Here is a 21,788-nt window from a genome sequence, read left to right on the forward strand (position 1 = left end):
CCCACTGTTTCTTGGCCACAGAGGGCTCTCACGGGGTGGTCACGAGAATGCTCAGGTAGGTGTTTAGGGGTTTCTGTTGGTGCTACTACGGTGGAGAGTCCAGACCAGATCTCCACCGTGCGCATTCCCCCAGAATATGCCGATTTGGCTCTCGCCTCCTGTAAAAAGAAGGCGACTCAATTACCACCCCATCGACGGGGGGATTGTGCGATAAATCTCCTGGTAAACGCTGCACTTCCCAGGAGTCACGTGTATCCCCTGTCGCAAGCGGAGACGGTGGCTATGGAGACATATGTCTCCGAATCCCTGCGTCAGGGGTACACTCGGTCCTCCACTTCACCCGTCTCCTCAAGTTTCTTTTTTGTGAAGAAGAAGGATGGAGGTCTGCACCCGTGCATTGATTATCGAGGTCTCAATCAAATCACAGTGAGGTACAGTTACCCGCTACCTCTTATCGCCACTGCGATTGAGTCAATGCACGGGGCGCGCTTCTTCACTAAACTGGATCTCAGGAGTGCTTACAACCTGGTGCATATCCGGGAGGGAAACGAGTGGAAGATGGCATTTAGTACCACCTCAGGGCATTATGAGTACCTCGTCATGCCGTATGGGTTGATGAATGCTCCATCAGTCTTCCAATCCTTTGTAGACGATCTTTTCAGGGACCTGCACGGGCAGGGTGTAGTGGTGTATATCGATGACATTCTGATATACTCCGCTGCACGCGCCGAGCATGTGTCCCTGGTGCGCAAAGTGCTTGGTCGCCTGTTGGAGCATGACCTGTACGTCAAGGCCGAGAAATGCCTGTTCTTCCAACAGTCCGTCTACTTCCTAGGGCATCGCATTTCCACGTCAGGAGTGGAGATGGAGAGTGACTGCATGTGACTGTAGACCAGGCTCCCAGAATGTTAAGGCAGATGCACTGTCCCGGCTGTATGACGCACTGTCCCGGCTGTCCGGCACTACGGGGTGCCTGAGGATATAGTGTCTGATCGGGGTCCCCAGTTCACGTCAAGGGTCTGGAAGGCGTTCATGGAACGTCTGGGGGTCTCGGTCAGCCTTACCTCGGGTTTTCACCCCGAGAGTAACGAGCAGGTGGAGAGAGTTAACAAGAATGTGGGTAGGTTTCTGAGGTCTTATTGCCAGGACCGGCCGGGGGAGTGGGCAGAGATGGCCCAGAACTCGCTCCGCCACTCCTGCACTAACCTTTCTCCCTTTCAGTGTGTACTGGGGTATCAGCCGGTTCTGGCTCCTTGGCATCAAAGTCAGACCGAGGCTCCTGTGGTGGACGACTGGTTCCGGCACGCGGAGGAAACATGGGACGCCGCCCACGTCCACCTTCAGCGCGCCATACTGCGCCAGAAAGTTGGCGCAGACCGTCACCGCAGTGAGGCCCCGATGTTCGCACCGGGTGACAGGGTCTGGCTCTCGGCCCGAAACCTGCCCCTCTGCCTGCCCTGCCGGAAGCTGGATCCGCGGTTTGTGGGGCCGTTTAAAGTCCTGAGGAGAGTGAACGAGGTATGTTATAGGTTACGGCTTCCCCCCGATTACTGCATTAACCCCTTGTTCCATGTGTCTCTCCTCAGGCCGGTGGTGGCTGGCCCGCTCCAGGAGGCTGAGGTGCGGGAGGTTCCTCCGCCCCCTCTGGACATCAAGGGGGCCCCGGCGTACTCCGCGTTTGATCCATCCTGGATTCGAGACTTCGGGCGAGGGGCCTTCAGTACCTCGTGGACTGGGAGGGGTATGGTCCGGAGGAGAGATGCTGGGTTCCGGTGGAGAACGGGTTAGATCCTTCCCTGCTGCGAGAGTTCCACCGTCTCCATCCGGATCGCCCTGCGCCTCGTCCTCCGGGTCGTCCCCGAGGCCGGTGTCGACGTGCTGCTGGAGCCGCGCGTCGGGGGGGGGTACTGTCACGACTTCTGTCGAAGTCGATGCCTCTCCTTGTTCGGGCGGTGCTCGGCGGTCGACGTCACCGGTCTTCTAGCCATCATTGATCCATTTTTCCTTTTCCATTGGTTTTGTCTTGTCTTCCTACACACCTTGTTCCAATCCCATTCATTACATGTTGTGTATTTAACCCTCTGTGTCCCCTCATGTCCTTGTCCATGTTTTGTTTGTATGCTCATGTAGTATGGATTGGTGCGCGACGGGTTCTTGTACCCACTTTTATTTATTATGTACTTTGGTTTTGGAGTTTTGTTAAACGCTATTAAACGACTCCATTTATACCAAGTTCGATTCTCCTGCACCTGACTTCCCTGCCACCTACACACACATGACATTACAGGGGCATTGGTGTAAAGAGAGGGCAAACTCCTGAGTGTAGTGTCAGGGTGCAGTATAGAGGTCGCACGCACGCACGCACGCACGCACACACACACACACACACACACACACACACACATACATACACACATACACACACGCACGCACACACACACACATACACACATGCACACACATACACACACATGCACACTCACACACACATACAGATGCGCGCATAACACACACACACACACACACACACACACACACACACACACAGACACACAGACACACACACACTCTGCCCCATGTGACAATTACTGCCTCACCTCCTATTCAAAACTTTATGAGAAAATGGACTGAAGGATTTAACTCTGGTCATAACAAGAGAGAAGGGCAGCGCCATGATAGCATAGATCAATTGTCCTGCTCTTTGGTATCAAAAACATCCAAAACACCAACTCTGGTGTTAACACAAATGTTGTTTCCACGGTTAGAACCAGGTCCTTTCATTTAAAGTAGTATTCATAATAACAGCACATACTATATCTATATAGACCTAAATACATAAATAGAGCTGTACTGAAAATCTGCTTTATCTATTTTAGGGTAAAAAGAAAAGTAAACATATTTTTACTTGGCATATTGATTGATTTGAATAAGTAATAGCCAGGTTAATCTGTAGTGGAACAAGACAATGCATTATTTCAGACAGGGGAGTGTCTGTTCCTTGTGACATAAAAAGCATACATCAGTAGCAGAGTGTTGGTGCCAAGCAAAATTATTTATTACATATTCAGTCTCTATCCATCATTGTATTGCCATGCACCCCGTCCAGACCCAATGTTAACCGTCATATCTCCTTACGTGTATTGCCGCGTCCCACCTTCCCGAGAAAGATGATCGACGTTTCCACAGAAGACCGAGGTAGGACTTACTTCTTTTCTTCTTCTCCAATCGTGGTTTAGGGGGCGGAGGCTTTTATTCCATACTCTGGTTATGTGTCAGTTGCTAGACATAAGCGAAACAGTAACAGTTTACAGTTGGTGTTACTTTCAACATCTAACCCTCAGAGAGAGTGACTACATGTTTCGTCCATCAAGCTTTCAAGGAAATTGGGAATTGCATATTACATACAGGCTTTGCGCACGTCACTTTTGACACGACACGACCCTTTAAGTTGAATCTGCTTTTTCTACTGTAGGCTAGCTGTGCAGGAGTGGTCAGAGCCAAAATCAGCTATTCAGATCGGATTTCACCCAAACCAGCTGGGAGAGAGAGCGGAGAGAGAGAGCATTTGTCATTTTGATTCCCTCCCGGATCCAGGAAAGCTTAGGCTACCAGGGAGAGAGAAAAGAGAGAGAGTGGGTGAGAAAGGAGGAGAGAGACGGGGGGGGTTCCAAAGGAATTTCCAAGGATATTTATTCTGTTGCCGTAAGAAAAGTGTTGGTCAGTTGGGGGCGAGGCAGAGACCGCGGTCAAGGATGGACGAGCAGCCTCGGTTGATGCACTCCCACGGCGTAGGCATGGCCGGACACCCCGGCCTGGCACAGCATATGCAGGATGGCACGGGAGGGACGGACGGAGATGGAAGAAAGCAGGACATTGGAGACATATTACAGCAAATAATGACCATCACAGACCAAAGCCTGGACGAAGCGCAGGCCAGGTACGGTGGCATAGAAAATTACAATATGTTCAAAGCGTTATCAAAAGAACCTATTAATGAATTAAGACATAACTACTGTGCTGTAAATTGTAACAGTATGATGTGCGTTCATTTCAGTGGGCTATCCAACGAAAACAATTAACGCCCACCCCAACGCAACAACTACTCGTAGGAGATAAAGTGCGTGACGTTAAACTCCCTTCAGCCTAACAGTTTTTATCTTGTGAAAGTGAACTTTTATATTAACAGTGTTATCAAACATGTTTAAATGTTTAAACATGAACGACATTATTAAGCCACTGCAACTATAGCTATTCTGAACTGTGGAGCGGGTTGCATCCACTTCTCAATTTCCAAATCGCCTTATCTTGTTACAAATGAGATTACGCAGTAATTCTTCGCCGTAATACATGTTGCGGATGCATTTCTTTTGGATACTTTGTTTCTTTTTAGCCAATGGCAATAAGGATTATCAAAGCACCAGTGCTGTGCGTCGAAATTGAGCCAATGACATCTATTCACATGCTCCTGTGCAAGAATAGATTACATAGGATAGACTGTGTCCTATTCATTACTGACATCCCACTGTGTTTTGAAATTGCAATGACCCTTTCATGTTAATAAATCATAGTTAATTAGGGATCAAGTGAAGTGGCACGACAAGGGTTCCAAATGTGGTTTGATGAGACAAAAGTATTTTCTCTATTGAAGAATAACACTATGCTATACAATAGGTATTTCGTTTAGATCACTTTGATTGAAGGGTTGGTTGGTCAAGTGTGTAAAATCCGAACAAATATACAATATCAACACCCATTGCAAAGATGAGCTTTATTCATCCTCATCAAATTGACAGTGAACAAACGCTCATTTTAGATATGATACAAGCACAAGCAGAACACTTTAGCACTAACTATTGCCATCTCCTGATCTTATTGAATATGGTCTAAAGATGTGTGTTCTCTCTTTTTATAGGAAACATGCCCTGAACTGTCACAGGATGAAACCGGCTCTCTTCAACATCTTGTGTGATATAAAAGAGAAAACGGGTAAGGTGAAATTCACCACATTAAAACAATGACTTGCATCAGCATTTTTCTGAAGTAATTATGTCCTGGACAACTTCTAGCCTACACTATTTATAACACCATCTTTTGAATATGAGAAATATTGATATCATATTTCTCTACATATGTTGTTCAGGTGATCACCCCATAGTCTAACAACATGGTTCGACAACACAACATGAGGCTTTGTGGCATCCTACTGTATCTACTATTATCTTTGCATAGTCACTTTACAAATGGCCTCAACTAACCTGTACCCCCGCACACTGACTCGGTACCTGTACCCCCTGTATACAGCCTCATTATTGTTATGTCATTTTCTTGTGTTATTTTTTGATTTGATTAGATTTTTTAACTTTTTAGTTTATTTAGTAAATATTTTATTAACTCTATTTCTGGATCTGCATTGTTGGTTAAGGGCTTGTAAGTAAGCAGTTCACGGTAAGGTCTACACCTGTTGTATTCGGCGCATGTGGCAAATAACATTTGATTTGATTGACATTTATCACCTCAAAACCAAACGTCCTTATGTGTGTCAGTCAGTATTTGAATTTATATTTGTTATGGTGAGCCATAGCAGCCACCAACATTCAGAACAGACAGTAGAGAGGAAAGGACTTTACAGTGGGACCAAGGTGTTGTCGTTGAGACATTTATTAGGGCTGTACTTATTCTGCATCATCATGTTCTTCCTTGCCAAGTGTTTGTTTGGGATGAGCTTTTAGTGTTTCTACATGCTGATGCTGGCCAGGGGGATTCTCTCTGTTTGGGTTTGAAGCGAGGGTCAAAGTCATGTAGAGGAATGTGGGAAATATAGGCACTTAACACAAGATTAAATGAAAGATGCGCTTGTCTCTGTTTATGAAAGAAAGCATGTGAATATGCCTTGAAGAACAGCCCAAGTTCTAACCTACTAAATATGTATTTTTAGAAAATGGAAATCAAACTGCAATCTCTAATACATCTCTCTGAAGGCATATATCTCTGAACAGGCCTTTTAACGGGATCCTCTTTTGAAATTATGAGAGGATGTTATCACTTTAAAGTCAGCAGTGTTACCAGCTACTATTATGACTGTCTATAACCAGCCAGAGAAATCCGAAAACAAATGGAAGATCAATAAAATGAGTCCGTTGTATCGTCTTCCTAATTTACCCTAAAGGCTAATTTACAGACATTTCATTACTGTGAGTCAGACTCTGGCGCAGGGCTTAAAAAAGACGACTTATTAACACAAGACACTGTGTGATTTTCATTTTAGAAAAAAAAGGGAGAGAAGAAATGAAGTCCATTCTGAGAAGTAGCCAGTGAGTTTGGCCCCCTGCCCACGGCCCCCTTACTTCTCAGGAGAATGCTTAGAGCAGGGAGAGAATTATGCCTGGCTCTTTTTAAACTGCCTGGCGTCGCTCTGGGTTCAACCAGAGTTCGTTTCCAAAATGAAGAAGAACAAAGTGACTTGGCCTTTTTCCTGCCCCCCCCCCCTCGCTTCTCGTCTCTTCCCACTGTTCCTGGCAACCAGGAACCTGGGGGCTTCTGACTAGAGCAGCTCTCTTGGCCTGCTGACTCTCTACGTCTTAATTTAGAGGGGAAAAATGGTGTTGAAGTTAACGTTTCAACATAGATTTCCGTAGTTTTTGGGGGGAGTTTTCTACTCCCTTTTCTACTATCTTGAGTGAATTTAGTTTGGCTAATGTTTTGGTCTCTGTCGAGTGTTTAGCCTCCTTTGACAGGTTTTCAGTTGGTCGGGCGGAATTCAATGTACTTGGGCCCTCAGGATAAAAGCACCATGGGGGAATCCCTTTTGAAGAGGTTACTGGTTCACCCCCCCCCCCTTTCTGTTTTGGTGATACTTGAGCGCTGCATGCCTTGTGTTGCAGGCGAAAGTCATACTGAGTTAGTTCTCTGATTTCTCTTGTTGTTACATTTTATCTGGATGCTTTGTCACGTAATACTGATTTGATGCTTCTCTCAATGTGCTATCAGCATGTGGCTAAAGTATTTTAGTGCAAAAACGGAAAGCTTTGTTATTTGGATACATTTTATCCAAATAGAATAAAAAGTCCTAAGACCACTTGGTATCACACTATTCCTTCTGTATCATTTCACCCATGTGTCTAGTTGCTGTTCATCTTGTGGGCATAGATCGTTTTCCCCCTGTGCAGACAGAAGCCCAGAAATCCACTGCAGCGACAGTAGAAAATGACTCAAACCTTCACCATGACATTTACAGCCAAATGTGCTGAGCGCAGTGTGCAAAAAGAACAGCCCGTAATTTGTCAGGTCTTTTTTATATTATTTTATAAAGAGTCAGCTTCTCCTCAGTTTTACATTGTTGCAGCCAGAGTCTCTGGAGGATTGAAAGGAGAGACTATTAAATCAGCAGGCTTATGCGACTGTTGTGTCCCCTTCCGTGAAAGTACTAAGAGGATATTATAGATATGCCGCTGTAGGTTGGATATGACGCTGTATGTAGGTTGGCTTTCCTTCTGTAGATCGGATTTAGCATTTAAAGAAAACGTTTTTAATTCAATTGTTTTAAGTAACATCACCTGGATATAATGCAACATGCAACAATTTCAAAGATTTTACTGACTTATAGTTCATATAAAGAAATCAGTCAATTGAAATAAATAAATTAGGCCCTAATCTATGGATTTCACATGACTGGGAATACAGATATGCATCTGTTGGTCACAGATACCATAAAAAAAGTAGGGGCATTGATCAGAAAACCAGTCAGTATCTGGTGTGACCACCATTTGCCTCATGCAAAGTGACACATCTCCTTCGCATAGAGTTGATCAGGCTGTTGATTGTGGCCGGTGGAATGTCGTCACCCTCCTCTTCAATGGCTGTGCGAAGTTTCTGAATATTGGAGGGAACTGGAACACGCTACCATACACATTGATCCAGAGCATCCCAAACATGCTCCATGGGTGACATGTCTGGTGAGTATGCAGGCAATGGAAGAATCAGAACATTTTCAGCTTCCAGGAATTGTGTACAGATCCTTGCAACATGGTGCTGTGCATTATCATGCAGAAACATGCTGAAACATGAGGTGATGGCGGTGGATGAATGGCACGACAATGGGCCTCAGGAATGCACAGTATCTCTGTGCGTTCCAATTGCCATCGATAAAATGTAATTGTGTTCATTGTCCGTAGATTATGCCTGCCCATACCATAACCCCACCGCCACCATGGGGCACTCTGTTCACAGCGTTGACATCAGCAAACCACTCGCCCACACGACACTTTACATGCTGTCTGCCATCTGCCCGGTACAGTTGAAACCGGGATTCATCCATGAAGAGCACACTTCTCCAGCGTGCCAGTGGCCATCGAAGGTGAACATTTGCCCACTGAAGTAGGTTACGATGACTCACTGCAGTCAGGTCAAGACGCTAGTGAGGACAACGAGCATGCAGATGAGCTTCCCTGAGACGGTTTCTGACAGTTTGTGGAATTATTTTTTTATTGTGGAAACCCACAGTTTCATCACCTGTCGTGGTCGCTGGTCTCAGATGATCCCTGCAGGTGAAGAAGCTGGATGTGGAGGTCCTGGGCTGGCGTGGTTACACGTGGTCTGCGGTTGTGAGGCCGGTTGGACGTACTGCCAAATTCTCTAAAACAAAGTTGAAGGTGGCTTATGGTAGATAAATTAACATAAAATTCTCTTGCAACAGTTCTGGTGGACATTCCTGCAGTCAGCATGCCAATTGCACGCTCCCTCACTTGAGACATCTGTGGCATTGTGTTGTGTGAAACAACTGCACATTTTAGAGTGCCGTTTTGTTGTCCCCCGCACAAGGTGCACCAGTGTAATGATCGTGCTGTTTAATCAGCTTCTTGATATGCCACACCTGTCAGGTGGATGGATTATCTTGGCAAAGGAGAAATGCTCAATAACAGGGATGTAAACAAATTTGTGCACAACATTTGAGAGAAACAAGCTTTTTGTGTGTATGGAACATTTCTGGGATCTTTTATTTCAGCTCATGAAACATGGGACCAACACTTTACATGTTGCGTTTATATTTCTGTTCAGTGTATATGTGTCTATGTATGCATGGCGTGTTCCCTGGTTGCTTCTCTCCTTGGTGTGGCATGTAAGTGGTGGGTGCGTGTTGACAGCAGCAATATGGCCTTCCTTTGGCAAGCAGCTGACAACTGAGGCAGGACTGCATTCCAATAGCAGACAGAGCAGGCCTTAACTCCTGACCCCGCTCCCCGACCCCCCACGCCCAGCCCACCCCCATAGATTTGTGCTCCCCACAGATCTGTGCTGCGGTCGGCCGGGTGTCATGGCAGAAGATATTTAGCCAGCTTTAACAAGCACAGGGCTGCTCATCAGCTGTGAAATTTACAGGTGGATTGTGTTACTGTTTTCAGCTATTTCAGGAAAGCGTGTCTTTATTTGTAAAATTCCTGAAAGTGCTTAGCATTGTGTTTTTTTTTGGCCATGTGTGTATGTATGTGTGTGTTACCTGTACTTGTGACAGAGGGAAGAGTGTGAGTGTCTGTGGAACCATTGCGGATAGTGGAGCTGGCACGTACAGGTTGACCAAGTAAGAGAAGCCAGACACTAAGACTATGTTTCTGGGTGTCAGGTTACAGGCCAGAGCTCTCTCTCTCTCTCTCTGTCTTTCTCTCTCTCTCTCTGTCTCTCTGTATCTGTCTCTGTCTCTGTCTCTCTCTGTCTCTCTCTCTCTGTCTCTCTGTCTCTCTCGTCTCTGTCTCTCTCTCTGTCTCTCTCTCTCTGTCTCTCTCTCTGTCTGTCTCTCTCTCTCTCTCTCTCTCTCTCTCTCTCTCTCTCTCTCTCTCTCTCTCTCTCTCTCTCTCTCTCTCTCTCTTTTTACCAGGCCAATGTGTGTCAACAGCCACACATTACTCCCAGACTCTGGTCAAATGAATATCTCCTGCATGTTAAATATGATCCCACTTTGAGTTGTCAGAGCTAAAGACCTGGTGAACTCAGTGACCCATGCCATCAAGCTACTAGTTTTCACATTACTGGATAATATGATTGCTGTTCTTTCTATGTTGAGCATATTGCAGCACTGTAAATTGTACCTGTGATTGAAGTTGAAGTCTGGGTTGGTTCTTATATACTTAAGTACACATCTGGAGAACACTGCTATCCTTTCATTAGACTAGACTAGGGCAAACTTGCACATATTTTCTTTGACCAAATTTGCTTTGATGGCTATGTATTTACTAGCTAATGATTTAGTGGTGGACTTGCAGTAAATTTAGTGATACTAGAATGTCATATAACTATTCAGCTGATTCCATAGCCCAGTAAGCTACTGTAGTAAATGCATCAGCTACATCAGTATTGTGGATTATGGTCTGCCTGGTTTAGCCACGGAGAGTCTGGACTGGACACTGGTGTTGTTGTAGCTGCAGTTTTTCACTATTTCATTGACATGGCTGTCCATGATGAGTTCAGAGGTTAGTGTTCCCTCTCTTTGTTACTCTCCACTCATCTCCGCTGACAGATGGAGGCATTAGTCTGTGATGTGCCGCGGTCTGTCCTGAAACTAATGGCTATGTCCTTGGTTTCCCCACCGTGTTAGCAGGCAGACAGTATATCTGGCCTGGCCTGTTGGAAGTGCAGAAGCAGCATTTTATCCCATCCAAGGTTTTAGTTTCAACAGAAATAAGAGTGAACACAGCTCTCTCTGTTCTCTCATAAACGTTTCCCAAACATCTTTCGAAGTTTTTCCAAAAACGTACGTAGTTTCTACATTGATTAGCCTAGTAGTTTCAACAAACCTCTCAACGCTCTCCCTAGTGAATGTAAATATAGGATAATGAACAAGAGTGGATTTATTTTGTATTTTCAGAAAATATCTGTTGTACAGAAATAGACTAGACGCCTTTACCGGTGGGAAAACTAATGCATTGTCTTTCCCTTCTGGGATGCTGAAGAAGATTCTCTTCCTATCTACGGTGTAGGACTTTGACAGAGCAAGCAAACAGACAGACACACTTCAGAATCACTTCAGTTGTTCAGAACCGGCAAGACATGTCCAGTGTTTCTGCTGTTCCCCATTCTACCATCATCTGAACCCACACTTGCAATTAGAACAGCTTATAAATTATGCAAATGGGGAGTGTGGTAATTGAGACATGTTAATCATGTTTTAATAGGCTAATTACACCCTGTATATCTGAGGTGGGAGCTGGTAATTTGCTATGATAACAGGTCTGGCGATTGGAATGGTCTAGGTAGCCTAGTGGTTAGAGCGTTGGACTACTAACCGCAAGGTTGCAAGATTGAATCCCTGAGCTGACAAGGTAAAAATCTGTCATTCTGCCCCTGAACAAGGCAGTTAACCCACTGTTCCTAGGCTGTCATTGAAAATAAGAATTTGTTCTTAACTGACTTGCCTAGTTAAATAAAGGTAAAATATGGTGGAATAGTGTGGGTGGGTGGGGGTTTACACTGTTCCTCTGGGTCATCAACAAATAGTTACATTAATTCAAATAATTTCCCTTTGGGAGGAATAATGTTCAGTATCGATTCCTCAGGTGAATGTGTCATTTGTTTTGAGTGTGCATAAATACCTAGACATTGGGAGTATTTCGTAAAAAAAGCTAAAGGGGAAGTTGTTCCCGTTGATTTTGCCACTTGAAATAGCCCATCTTCCCTGTATCTACATGTAGCCTACTGTTCAGTTTGTGCTGAACCAAACATTTTCCTCTTGTGTTCTCCCCAACATGTTATACGCCCTACCGCTCTATGGGAACAGGTAGGAAAGAGAGAGAGAGAGATTTCATGGTACAGTACTTATTCAACAATCATATGAATGTGTTGTATTTCTATTTACAGTCTGTTTACTGCACTCCTCTCAATTTGGTCATCTGATACAGCAGTATCGTATCGGCCATTCTGCAAACGCGGCTTTTATAAAAGGCTTTGTTCTTACTTGTCTGACAGATATCATATTCAGATCCATTACGGTAAGAATGCCTTCCCACTTATCTGACACTAAATTGCTTTAGAGAGGAAATTTGCTTCACAGCGCAGTGGAGTTTTTAGTTTTATCTGATGTTTGTCTCTAATGCAGTTTTCAATCCTAGAAAACAACAACAATAACAACTTAATCACAGTGGAGAGTCTCCTCGACTATTGTTCTTCTTTGGGAGCAATTTGAAGAGGTTTTCTTACATGGTTTCCTTAATGTTCATTCATGCAGTCTGAAATTCCATCTGCTTTATTTCTGTCTAAAAAGGTGGTCAAATCACGCTCAGTTACTGCAGTACTGTGTAGTTAATATGTGGAATTGAAATGTGTGGAATTGAAATTTAAATAAAATGCATCCCCCAATTACAACGTCTGCCTAATGTCTCAATACATGTTTAGATGTTTAATACCTTCAAACACCAGGTTAGGAATACCTAACTTCAAAATAGGCCACGGTATCATCACTGTCATTAGTCAATGATAATTCTTCACGTTTTACCAGTGAAATGACCAAACTGCATCTGTATGTCAATCATTTGATCTCAATCAGTTTAATGGGAATGTGCATTTAGATGTTCTTTAGTTACTGTTTCGTGAGTAAATTAGAGCTTATGGTGTTAACAAACTATATAGCCTTCCTGTATTTTGTTTAAATCAAAGCCCATTCTGCCTAGTGTGTGCGTGCTGTTGAGTTTTGGCTTCAAGAAATGAGGTGGTGTTTTTGGTGTAACAGTAACGTTATACTATCATTGTGATCTTGCAAGACATTGATTCAGCTTTGATCTAACTTTACTAAACGAGCACCAGTGTGCTCCGGTGTGCTCCGTTGTGCTCCGGTGTGCTCCGGTGTGCTCTGGCAGCACTCTTAGCCTACTCTTGATGCAGAAACGAGAGACCACGTGTGGCTGTTTTATTGAAATCTCTGAATATTTGGCCAAGGAAACATTTGTGGTTGGTCTCAGGGAATGTAAAACAGTTAGGTTTGGAGTTTTTTAAGACTGGATTGAGTGAAGTATAAGCAAATATGTTGAATGAGCAACTAAGATCCTCACAAGTTTGACGAAATGACCTGATATATTTCAGTCGAATAATGCTATTTACTTACTGTTATATATCTTCATCAGAAGCACGCTATTTGGAAGTAATTAAGTGGTTAGGATCCCTAACTGTCCTCTCCAAGTTTAGCTGGAAAATTGTCCAAAAGGATTTGAGAAAAATGATTGGTTTACGATAGGCCTATGACATTGGCCTATGTCTCATCTTGCGCTGCGCAGGATATCAGATCTCAACAATGATTGGAGAAGTGTTTAACATCACCAGTGGGCTTAGCTACCTCATCCTTATGATATACAGTAACAGTCAAAAGTTTGGACACACCTACTCATTCAAGGATTTTTCTTTCTTTTTACTATTTTCTACATTGTAGAATAATAGTGAAGACATCAAAACTATGAAATAACACATATGGAATCATGTAGTAACCCAAAAAGTGTTAAACAAATCCAAATATATTTTATATTTGAGATTCTTCAAAGTTGCCACCCTTTGTCTTGATGACAGCTTTACACACTCTTGGCATTCTCTCAACCAGCTTCACCTGAAATGCTTTTCCAACATATGCTGAAGGAGTTCCCACATATGCTGAGCAACTCATCCAAAACCATCACAATCAGGTGATTGTGGAGGCCAGGTCATCTGATGCAGCACTCCATCACCCTCCTTCTTGGTCAAATAGCCCTTACACGGCCTGGAGGTGTGTTGGGTCACTGTCCTGTTGAAAAACAGGCAAACGGTGACTAATTTGAAGAATCTTAAATATAACAAATATTTTGATTTGTTTAACACTTTTTTGGTTTCTACATGATTCCATATGTGTTATTTAATGATTTTGATGTCTTCACTATTATTCTACAATGTAAAAAATAGTGAAAATAAAGAAAAACCCTGGAATGAGTAGGTGTGTTCAAACTTTTGACTGGTACTGTACATACTTTCAAGTGCAACGTGACTGCAAGAGACAGGTTGGAATGTCTGACTGAAATATGGGGAAAATGAACCTTTTTTTCTAAATTGGTGGTGTTTGCATTTGTTGATAAAATGCGGGAAACGATTGTTTGGTTGCGGGACGCGGGACAAAGGGCCACATGTGGTCACCCTATGTCCTATGTGCATGCCACTACACAGTAACACTTATTCACAGCTGTCTCTTGTTAGGATGTATTTCTCTAGTTTGTAGGCTACTATGTAGTAATGTGGACTGCTGTACCGCAATGTATTTCAACCTTATCCAATCCGATTGATTTTTAAATATCTTGGTTGATTGCCATATAAACACACCGTTTTTTAATATTGTTTAATTTGAGTGTCTGGGATCATGTCTCTCGCGCCCTCTGCTCACATTTGACTAGTGCAGCATTTGGCAGCATGGTGATGTATAAAGGAACCCCCACAGCTGCGGTGAAGAGTCAAACATGAAATGGTGAGAGGCCCTTCCCTGCCCGACTTCGTAAAAATGACACAAATTAATACACTCTACTTAAACCAGAACAAGAGTAATGGTTGCCTTTCGCTGCGGCTTAGGAGCACTGTCAGTCGCTGCTCACTGCCCAGACGGAATCAGCACCAATCAATGTTACTGCTTCCTCCCCTCCTCTGCTCTCACTGGTTAGGATGGTAACAGGACTGCTGTAAAGGCGCATATACACACACACACACATGCATACACATACACACACACATGCATATACACACACACACACACACATGCATACACATACACACACACATGCATACACATACACACACACATGCATACACATACACACACACAATGTATTCTTTCACACTCACACATGGACGTGGAAGTGTAAAATGAATGTCTGTTTGTGTGTGTCTGCGTATCTATCATATTTTATTTTATTGATAAAAAAATAAATATATATATATATATATATATATATATATATATATATATATATATATATATATATATATAATTTTTTCATACTGTAATGCAGTGTTTGCCACAGATGAAAGCTACTCAGTGTATTTCTATATTATTTACATGGTGGCATGCTTAATCAGGTGCTACATAGTCAGATGGGGAAGCGCACTGGGCCCGATGCTTCAGCAGTGATTGGATGTTTCAATTAGTGATATTAATGCCTTGGTGTAGTGACTCATGCAGTGCAGATAGCACCATACATTTCCATCAGGACAGCGGGGTTAGATGGGTGTGGAAATGTCTCCCTCATTGCAGAGTAGTTTCCCATTTAAATGCCGGGAGGTGCTGACACAGACACACACATACACACATACATGCACACACACACAGACAGACACGCATACACACATACTCCCTCTCTCACACACACATGTTCAGGTGGATTGAGAATTGGAGGAGAGGTTACCGAATAGCTCTCTGTTAGCTATTCTAATTTATGTTAATATCCTTGCTGTTGCCGTGAGAGACAAAGGGGCCACAGATGAGTCTCTGTCAGCCTCCCACCTTCAGCAGGAGGAAAGAGAGAGAGAGAGAGAGAGAGAGAGAGAGAGAGAGAGAGAGAGAGAGAGAGAGAGAGAGAGAGAGAGAGAGAGAGAGAGAGAGAGAGAGAGAGAGAGAGAGAGAGAGAGAGAGAGAGAGAGAGAGAGAGAGAGAGAGAGAGAGAGAGAGAGAGAGAGAGAGAGAGAGAGAGAGAGAGAGAGAGAGAGAGAGAGAGAGAGAGAGAGAGAGAGAGAGAGAGAGAGAGAGAGAGAGAGAGAGAGAGAGAGAGAGAGAGAGAGAGAGAGAGAGAGAGAGAGAGAGAGAGAGAGAGAGAGAGAGAGAGAGAGAGAGAGACACAGAGACACAGAGACACAGGCTGTTCATGGTCTGCTGATATTCCTTACTACTATGTAACATACCAGGCCACAGTTTGGTCCAAATAGATTTCTAAATCTCCCTTTAAAATGCCAGTTCTGATGACGGGAGGTGGCAATAAAACAAAACCCCTCTCCCTTTGATGCACTATGACAATCTAAGTACTTTCCTGCAGTATACAGTGGTGGAGGATGCTTTAGTATTCTGAAATAGATGTTCTGCCTGTGCAATCAGACCTTTTCAGTGTTTGATTACCCTGTGCTGCTACAGTAATCTATGGCCTCCACCACTGAAAGGTGCAGTGCCATCGTCAATGGCAGGCTGACGTCACCTGTCTAAAAATGACCTGTCAGACAGGTAAAGTGGCAGGTAGACTGTATTAAAATAGCGTGGCTATTTTCACTAGCACCAAAAGCTCAGTTACCTACCGCAAGCATTTAAGGAAGGCTTTTCAATAACAGTGGGGTCCAACGTGAACGTCACTATCAAAACAACAGCACAGAGTGGCAGCTTTTATTTCTGTGGTCACTTCAAACATCACACACCTTTCTGTTTCTCCAATGAGCCACTGAGGAGACAGGAGAAAAAGTTTACAGCTCGATGACAGAAGGAAGAGGACTGAGAGAGGCATGATGATACAGAAGCATGTTCTATCTATGTTTACGCTCATCAGCCAGTCAAATCTCCCCTTCAAATTGATCTCTGTCTCCAACGGTTTAAAGGCCTCTTTCCCAATGCCGGGAGGTGCTGACACAGACACACACATACACACATACACAGACAGACACGCATACACACATACTCCCTCTCTCACACACACATGTTCAGGTGGATTGAGAATTGGAGGAGAGGTTACCGAATAGCTCTCTGTTAGCTATTCTAATTTATGTTAATATCCTTGCTGTTGCCGTGAGAGACAAAGGGGCCACAGATGAGTCTCTGTCAGCCTCCCACCTTCAGCAGGAGGAAAGGGAGAGAGAGAGAGAGAGAGAGAGAGAGAGAGAGAGAGAGAGAGAGAGAGAGAGAGAGAGAGAGAGAGAGAGAGAGAGAGAGAGAGAGAGAGAGAGAGAGAGAGAGAGAGAGAGAGAGAGAGAGAGAGAGAGAGAGAGAGAGAGAGAGAGAGAGAGAGAGAGAGAGAGAGAGAGAGAGAGAGAGAGAGAGAGAGAGAGAGAGAGAGAGAGAGAGAGAGAGAGAGAGAGAGGATACATTTAGCATCCCCACCCAGTGTTTGCGTGAGTCTCTGTACTCCGTTGATGTGTTTGTGTCATTGGGGAATTGAAATTTGGTTTTGGATCACTTCCTGAGGCGGACATGAGTGACATCCCAGGTAGTGTTTAGCACAGCGGGGTGAGAGCAACAGTTTTAGCACAGGTCAGCACTTGGCTTGGCTGCTTGGCAACAGATCACAGGAAAGGTCATCTCTGGGAGCCAGATAGTAGGGGTCCTCTGAAGTCCCCTTAAAACACCCAAGGAGGGCTGGAAACCCAATAACTTGGACTTAAAGAGTGTCCTGTGACGTAGACTTGGTAGTAAGAACACAAAATACTGTCGTTTCAGATGGTGGATCAGGAGGACCAATGCTATTTGGTGTAGTTTAAGTGTGTTGTGTGTTATACAGATTTTCACAGTTCTATTGTGAGAAGGATGCGAATGTATAATCTGAAATGGTTTGGCTATTTGTGGTGTGTGTATGATATGTCCAAACCAATACCTGTTGACCATGACGACAACCTATAGGATGAAACTAAATCTCATGCTACAGATTAAGTACACTTTGCATCACGCAGCTTATTCTCACTATGTCGTACTGCATATATCCCAAAGATGTTAAGCTGTTGGTTCTCCCACCCCTCCCTGCTGTCTGCCAGCTTGCCTTTGGCAGTGTTAGTTCTGGACAGTTAACTCCCACTGATATGATGTTAATTGCTGTCATTTTCCTTTTTAGCTTGAGCATAATCAGAAAATTATAGACTTCTCTAACATGTACTATTAGACCACATCCCCATCACATGGACACCTTACCCTTGGAGCACAGAGTTGAGAAAGGCACAGGTGGCAGGTTTATGTGAGTGTGTGTGTCTGTCAGTGTGTGTGTCATGTACTATTTGATGTGGGGGCGAGATGCATTGCATAACTACTTCCCCTCGGAAAAAATGGAAAGTGAGTCGAGAGGCATGTGTTGTGAATTTAACGAGACTTCACGTGAGTATGTCTCCATCAAGTGTAAAGCTGACATTTGCAGGCCCTGTTTCCCTATCTGACTAGCTCTATACGTTTTGACATATGATTGATCATCAGATGGTGTTCTTCATTTGCCTAGGTGTCATTTCTCCTTCATTCTCTTCCTCTCTCGTCGTCACTGCTATGCTCTATGGTAAACACGGCTGTTTTACGACACAGGGGCGTAAATAGATGTTGTGGTGATATTGAGGGCTGGCTAACTACTGCAGTCACACCACCAAGGCTAGGGCGTACGTTTTGAATGAACTTAAATGTATTGAAACCACATTAAAGTGTATACCGTCCATAAAAACAAATTGGATTTGAATGTGTAGCCAAAACCCATCAAAATAAAATTGGGATGTGCAAATGTAGCCATAACCTACACATGTTTTATTATTATTATTATAAAACATGTTTTATATAGAATACATACACACAAGTACAGTTGTCCTGTTGCAGTGCATTATAATACATTTTCCAGAACTCTTTCCTCTCAAATGTCAACACTAATATCCAAAGTTATTTTGGCCAATATTGGGTCACTGTTGATCTGAAGAGCATTTAACTCGTCTATTGTGACCTTTGCTCTTTGATCTCCTTTTGCCCTCTTTACAGCCTCTACTAGCCTGCTCGTTTTATAGGAGATGGGCTTCGACAACATGTTTAGCAGTGAATACATAAAGTCCTATTATGTCCCCATTACTTCCCTTTATAGTGTCCCTCCTCTCCTTCCCCCTCTCTCTTCAACGATACTATGAAGCCAATTCGTAAAATACATTTCAAAATTTGCCTTGAGTCTACAGGTATGTGATGCCGCAGTTAGACACGTTTCCAAATCAACCACAAAACAGGGAATCCAAAGCTCCGATAGTATAAAAACAAACAGAAATGTATTTGCCAGACAAAGGCTACACGTTTCCAATTTAAAGCCTAATTTCATATGCTATATTCCATCCATGAATAAAGCAAAAGTGATCCGATTTAAACAGAACACATCAAGGTGTAGTAGCAGCTTTCTTTAGATCAGATTTAAACAGAACACATCAGGGTGTAGTAGCAGCTTTCTTTAGATCAGATTTAAACAGAACACATCAGGGTGTAGTAGCAGCTTTCTTTAGATCAGATTTAAACAGAACACATCAGGGTGTAGTAGCAGCTTTCTTTAGATCAGATTTAAACAGAACACATCAGGGTGTAGTAGCAGCTTTCTTTAGATCAGATTTAAACAGAACACATCAGGGTGTAGTAGCAGCTTTCTTTAGATCAGATTTAAACAGAACACATCAGGGTGTAGTAGCAGCTTTCTTTAGATCAGATTTAAACAGAACACATCAGGGTGTAGTAGCAGCTTTCTTTAGATCAGATTCTAACAGAACACATCAGGGTGTAGTAGCAGCTTTCTTTAGATCAGATTTAAACAGAACACATCAGGGTGTAGTAGCAGCTTTCTTTAGATCAGATTTAAACAGAACACATCAGGGTGTAGTAGCAGCTTTCTTTAGATCAGATTTAAACAGAACACATCAAGGTGTAGTAGCAGCTTTCTTTAGTTCATGTAGTAGCAGTCAAAAGAAATAGCTCCATACCTGAGGCCTAGCTGAGCCGTAATGCCACACCACTAAATACTGTAGCTATAAGGAAGGTAAACATGGGGGAAAAGGGGTGTGCCCAGGTGAGACTCCATATTTCTTTCAAATAACCATGAACAACAAAAACATGATTTCATCATCCATACTCCATAATTGATAATGAAATATTCATATTTATATTCAATGAGTCAATATTTCATTATTCTAATTAGACAAAACATAAACATTTATTATAAGACTAAAAGTAAGAGAATTTGGCTCCAGCCGATACGATCATATTGATAGATTGATATTGGGAGAGCCTCTGCGTTGTAAAGGAAGGGGGGTTAAGAGTTGTGTGGATAGTTTAACCTTGATAAAACAGTTGTTTCAGGGATCCTGATTTTCGCCCATCCGTCTTCATCCGTCTTCATCCGACAAGGCCCTGCTGAAGTATGCTAATGAAGCCAGCGGAGGGGAGCGCCGTGTGCGGTTAAATGGGGCGTTGCGAATGTGCGGTGTACCGCGCTGCTAGGGTGGTACTACTTACTGTCCAAATTTACTGTGTCTTCTGTGAACGAACAGGACCCCTCAACCCCCTCCTCTTTCTGTTCCTCAACGGCACCACATTCAGAATATACAGCCCCTGGGTGGATGGGGCCTCTCATAAAACATTACTACCATGTAAAGAATTTTACACTTCCACCCACGTCCTTGTTGATGTTATAGCTGTTTAATGTGTTGTGCTCTGCCATTTGTGTATATGTGTGTGAGAGAGAGAATACAGAATATGTGTTTGTGTGTGTGCGTGCGTGTGTGTGTGTGTGTGTGTGCGTGTGAGTGTGTGTTTCCAGTTTGGTCTGTTTTATTGTCATTTGAGGAATATGTCTATTTATAGAGATCATTTAGGGAATATGGGTGTGTAATAGTAATCATTTTTACCATAATAACTGTTTGTGTTTTAAGAGTAAACGCAGTGCAATGAGCTTCTGGACCCCATCACCAATATATCAGGTTCACTGTTTTATTGTTGTTGTTTAATATATATTTGCTTCCACTGTTTGGCGTTAACAACCAATGAAACTGGGAAAATATTAGATTGACTTCAAATGAATTCAAAGTCATTAGAGGTAATAAACAGAATCGGGTTTCCTTTTAATGTTAAAAACATGCCGAATTGTTATCGTCAGCTTTTGGTATGTTGAATTCATTGGTTTTTGCTTCATTTGCCTGATAAGTTGTGTTGGTGTTTGTGTTTGTGTTTTGTTTGTGTGTTTGTTATCACTCATTTATACTCACGTGGCAGCATTATGATTGATTTCCTCTCTCACTCTTTATTTTGTTGTTCACTTCACAACTCATTTCAGAAAGTAGGCCGCTGGAGAGGCCTGGCTGGAACAAAAACCACACATCTCTCCTCCATCGTTACCGCCACCACACATATAAAGCTGTCAATCAACTACTCTACTGCCTGGCCCTGCGTTATGACATACTGGCTGTGTGGGTGGGTCCTCAGTGTGATGGATGGCTCCCACAGCCTATCAGGCAGCACGGAGCATCCATCTCTGTCTGGAGCCTGTAAAACAAGCTTGGGAAAGCAGCCATGTAGTTCTAACCACCATTGGCCTCCACTAAAAAAAAACATTAACATTAATGAAGGATGGCTTTTAAAGTTCCCTAGTAATAGGCTGGAATGAAATTTATGAGTCAGACGGCTGGCCGGAGAGACGTTGTGATTAACGGTTGTGGTGGATGGATGGGAAAGAGGCCTTTAAACCGTTGGAGACAGAGATCAATTTGAAGGGGAGATTTGACTGGCTGATGAGCGTAAACATAGATAGAACATGCTTCTGTATCATCATGCCTCTCTCAGTCCTCTTCCTTCTGTCATCGAGCTGTAAACTTTTTCTCCTGTCTCCTCAGTGGCTCATTGGAGAAACAGAAAGGTGTGTGATGTTTGAAGTGACCACAGAAATAAAAGCTGCCACTCTGTGCTGTTGTTTTGATAGTGACGTTCACGTTGGACCCCACTGTTATTGAAAAGCCTTCCTTAAATGCTTGCGGTAGGTAACTGAGCTTTTGGTGCTAGTGAAAATAGCCACGCTATTTTAATACAGTCTACCTGCCACTTTACCTGTCTGACAGGTCATTTTTAGACA

The 21,788-nt window shown here is 43.3% G+C and overlaps 1 protein-coding gene across 3 annotated transcripts in view; it reads left to right on the forward strand.

Moving 5' to 3' along the window:
• The first annotated feature begins 3,269 nt into the window (after positions 1-3,269).
• LOC106569198 (pre-B-cell leukemia transcription factor 1) overlaps positions 3,270-21,788 on the forward strand; it is a 59,699-nt gene continuing 41,180 nt past the window's right edge. For 2 of the 3 annotated variants that reach the window (XM_014140309.2, XM_014140310.2), the window contains exons 1-2: positions 3,270-3,937; positions 4,913-4,986. In XM_014140309.2, coding sequence (XP_013995784.1) covers positions 3,753-3,937; positions 4,913-4,986 — 259 coding nt within the window. In that variant the 5' untranslated portion in view covers positions 3,270-3,752. The remainder of the gene's footprint in view (positions 3,938-4,912; positions 4,987-21,788) is intronic. The other variant, XM_014140311.2, reaches the window with a different exon arrangement.

This window comes from Salmo salar, chromosome ssa14, assembly GCF_905237065.1.
Source record: "Salmo salar chromosome ssa14, Ssal_v3.1, whole genome shotgun sequence".
Lineage (NCBI taxonomy): Eukaryota > Metazoa > Chordata > Actinopteri > Salmoniformes > Salmonidae > Salmo > Salmo salar.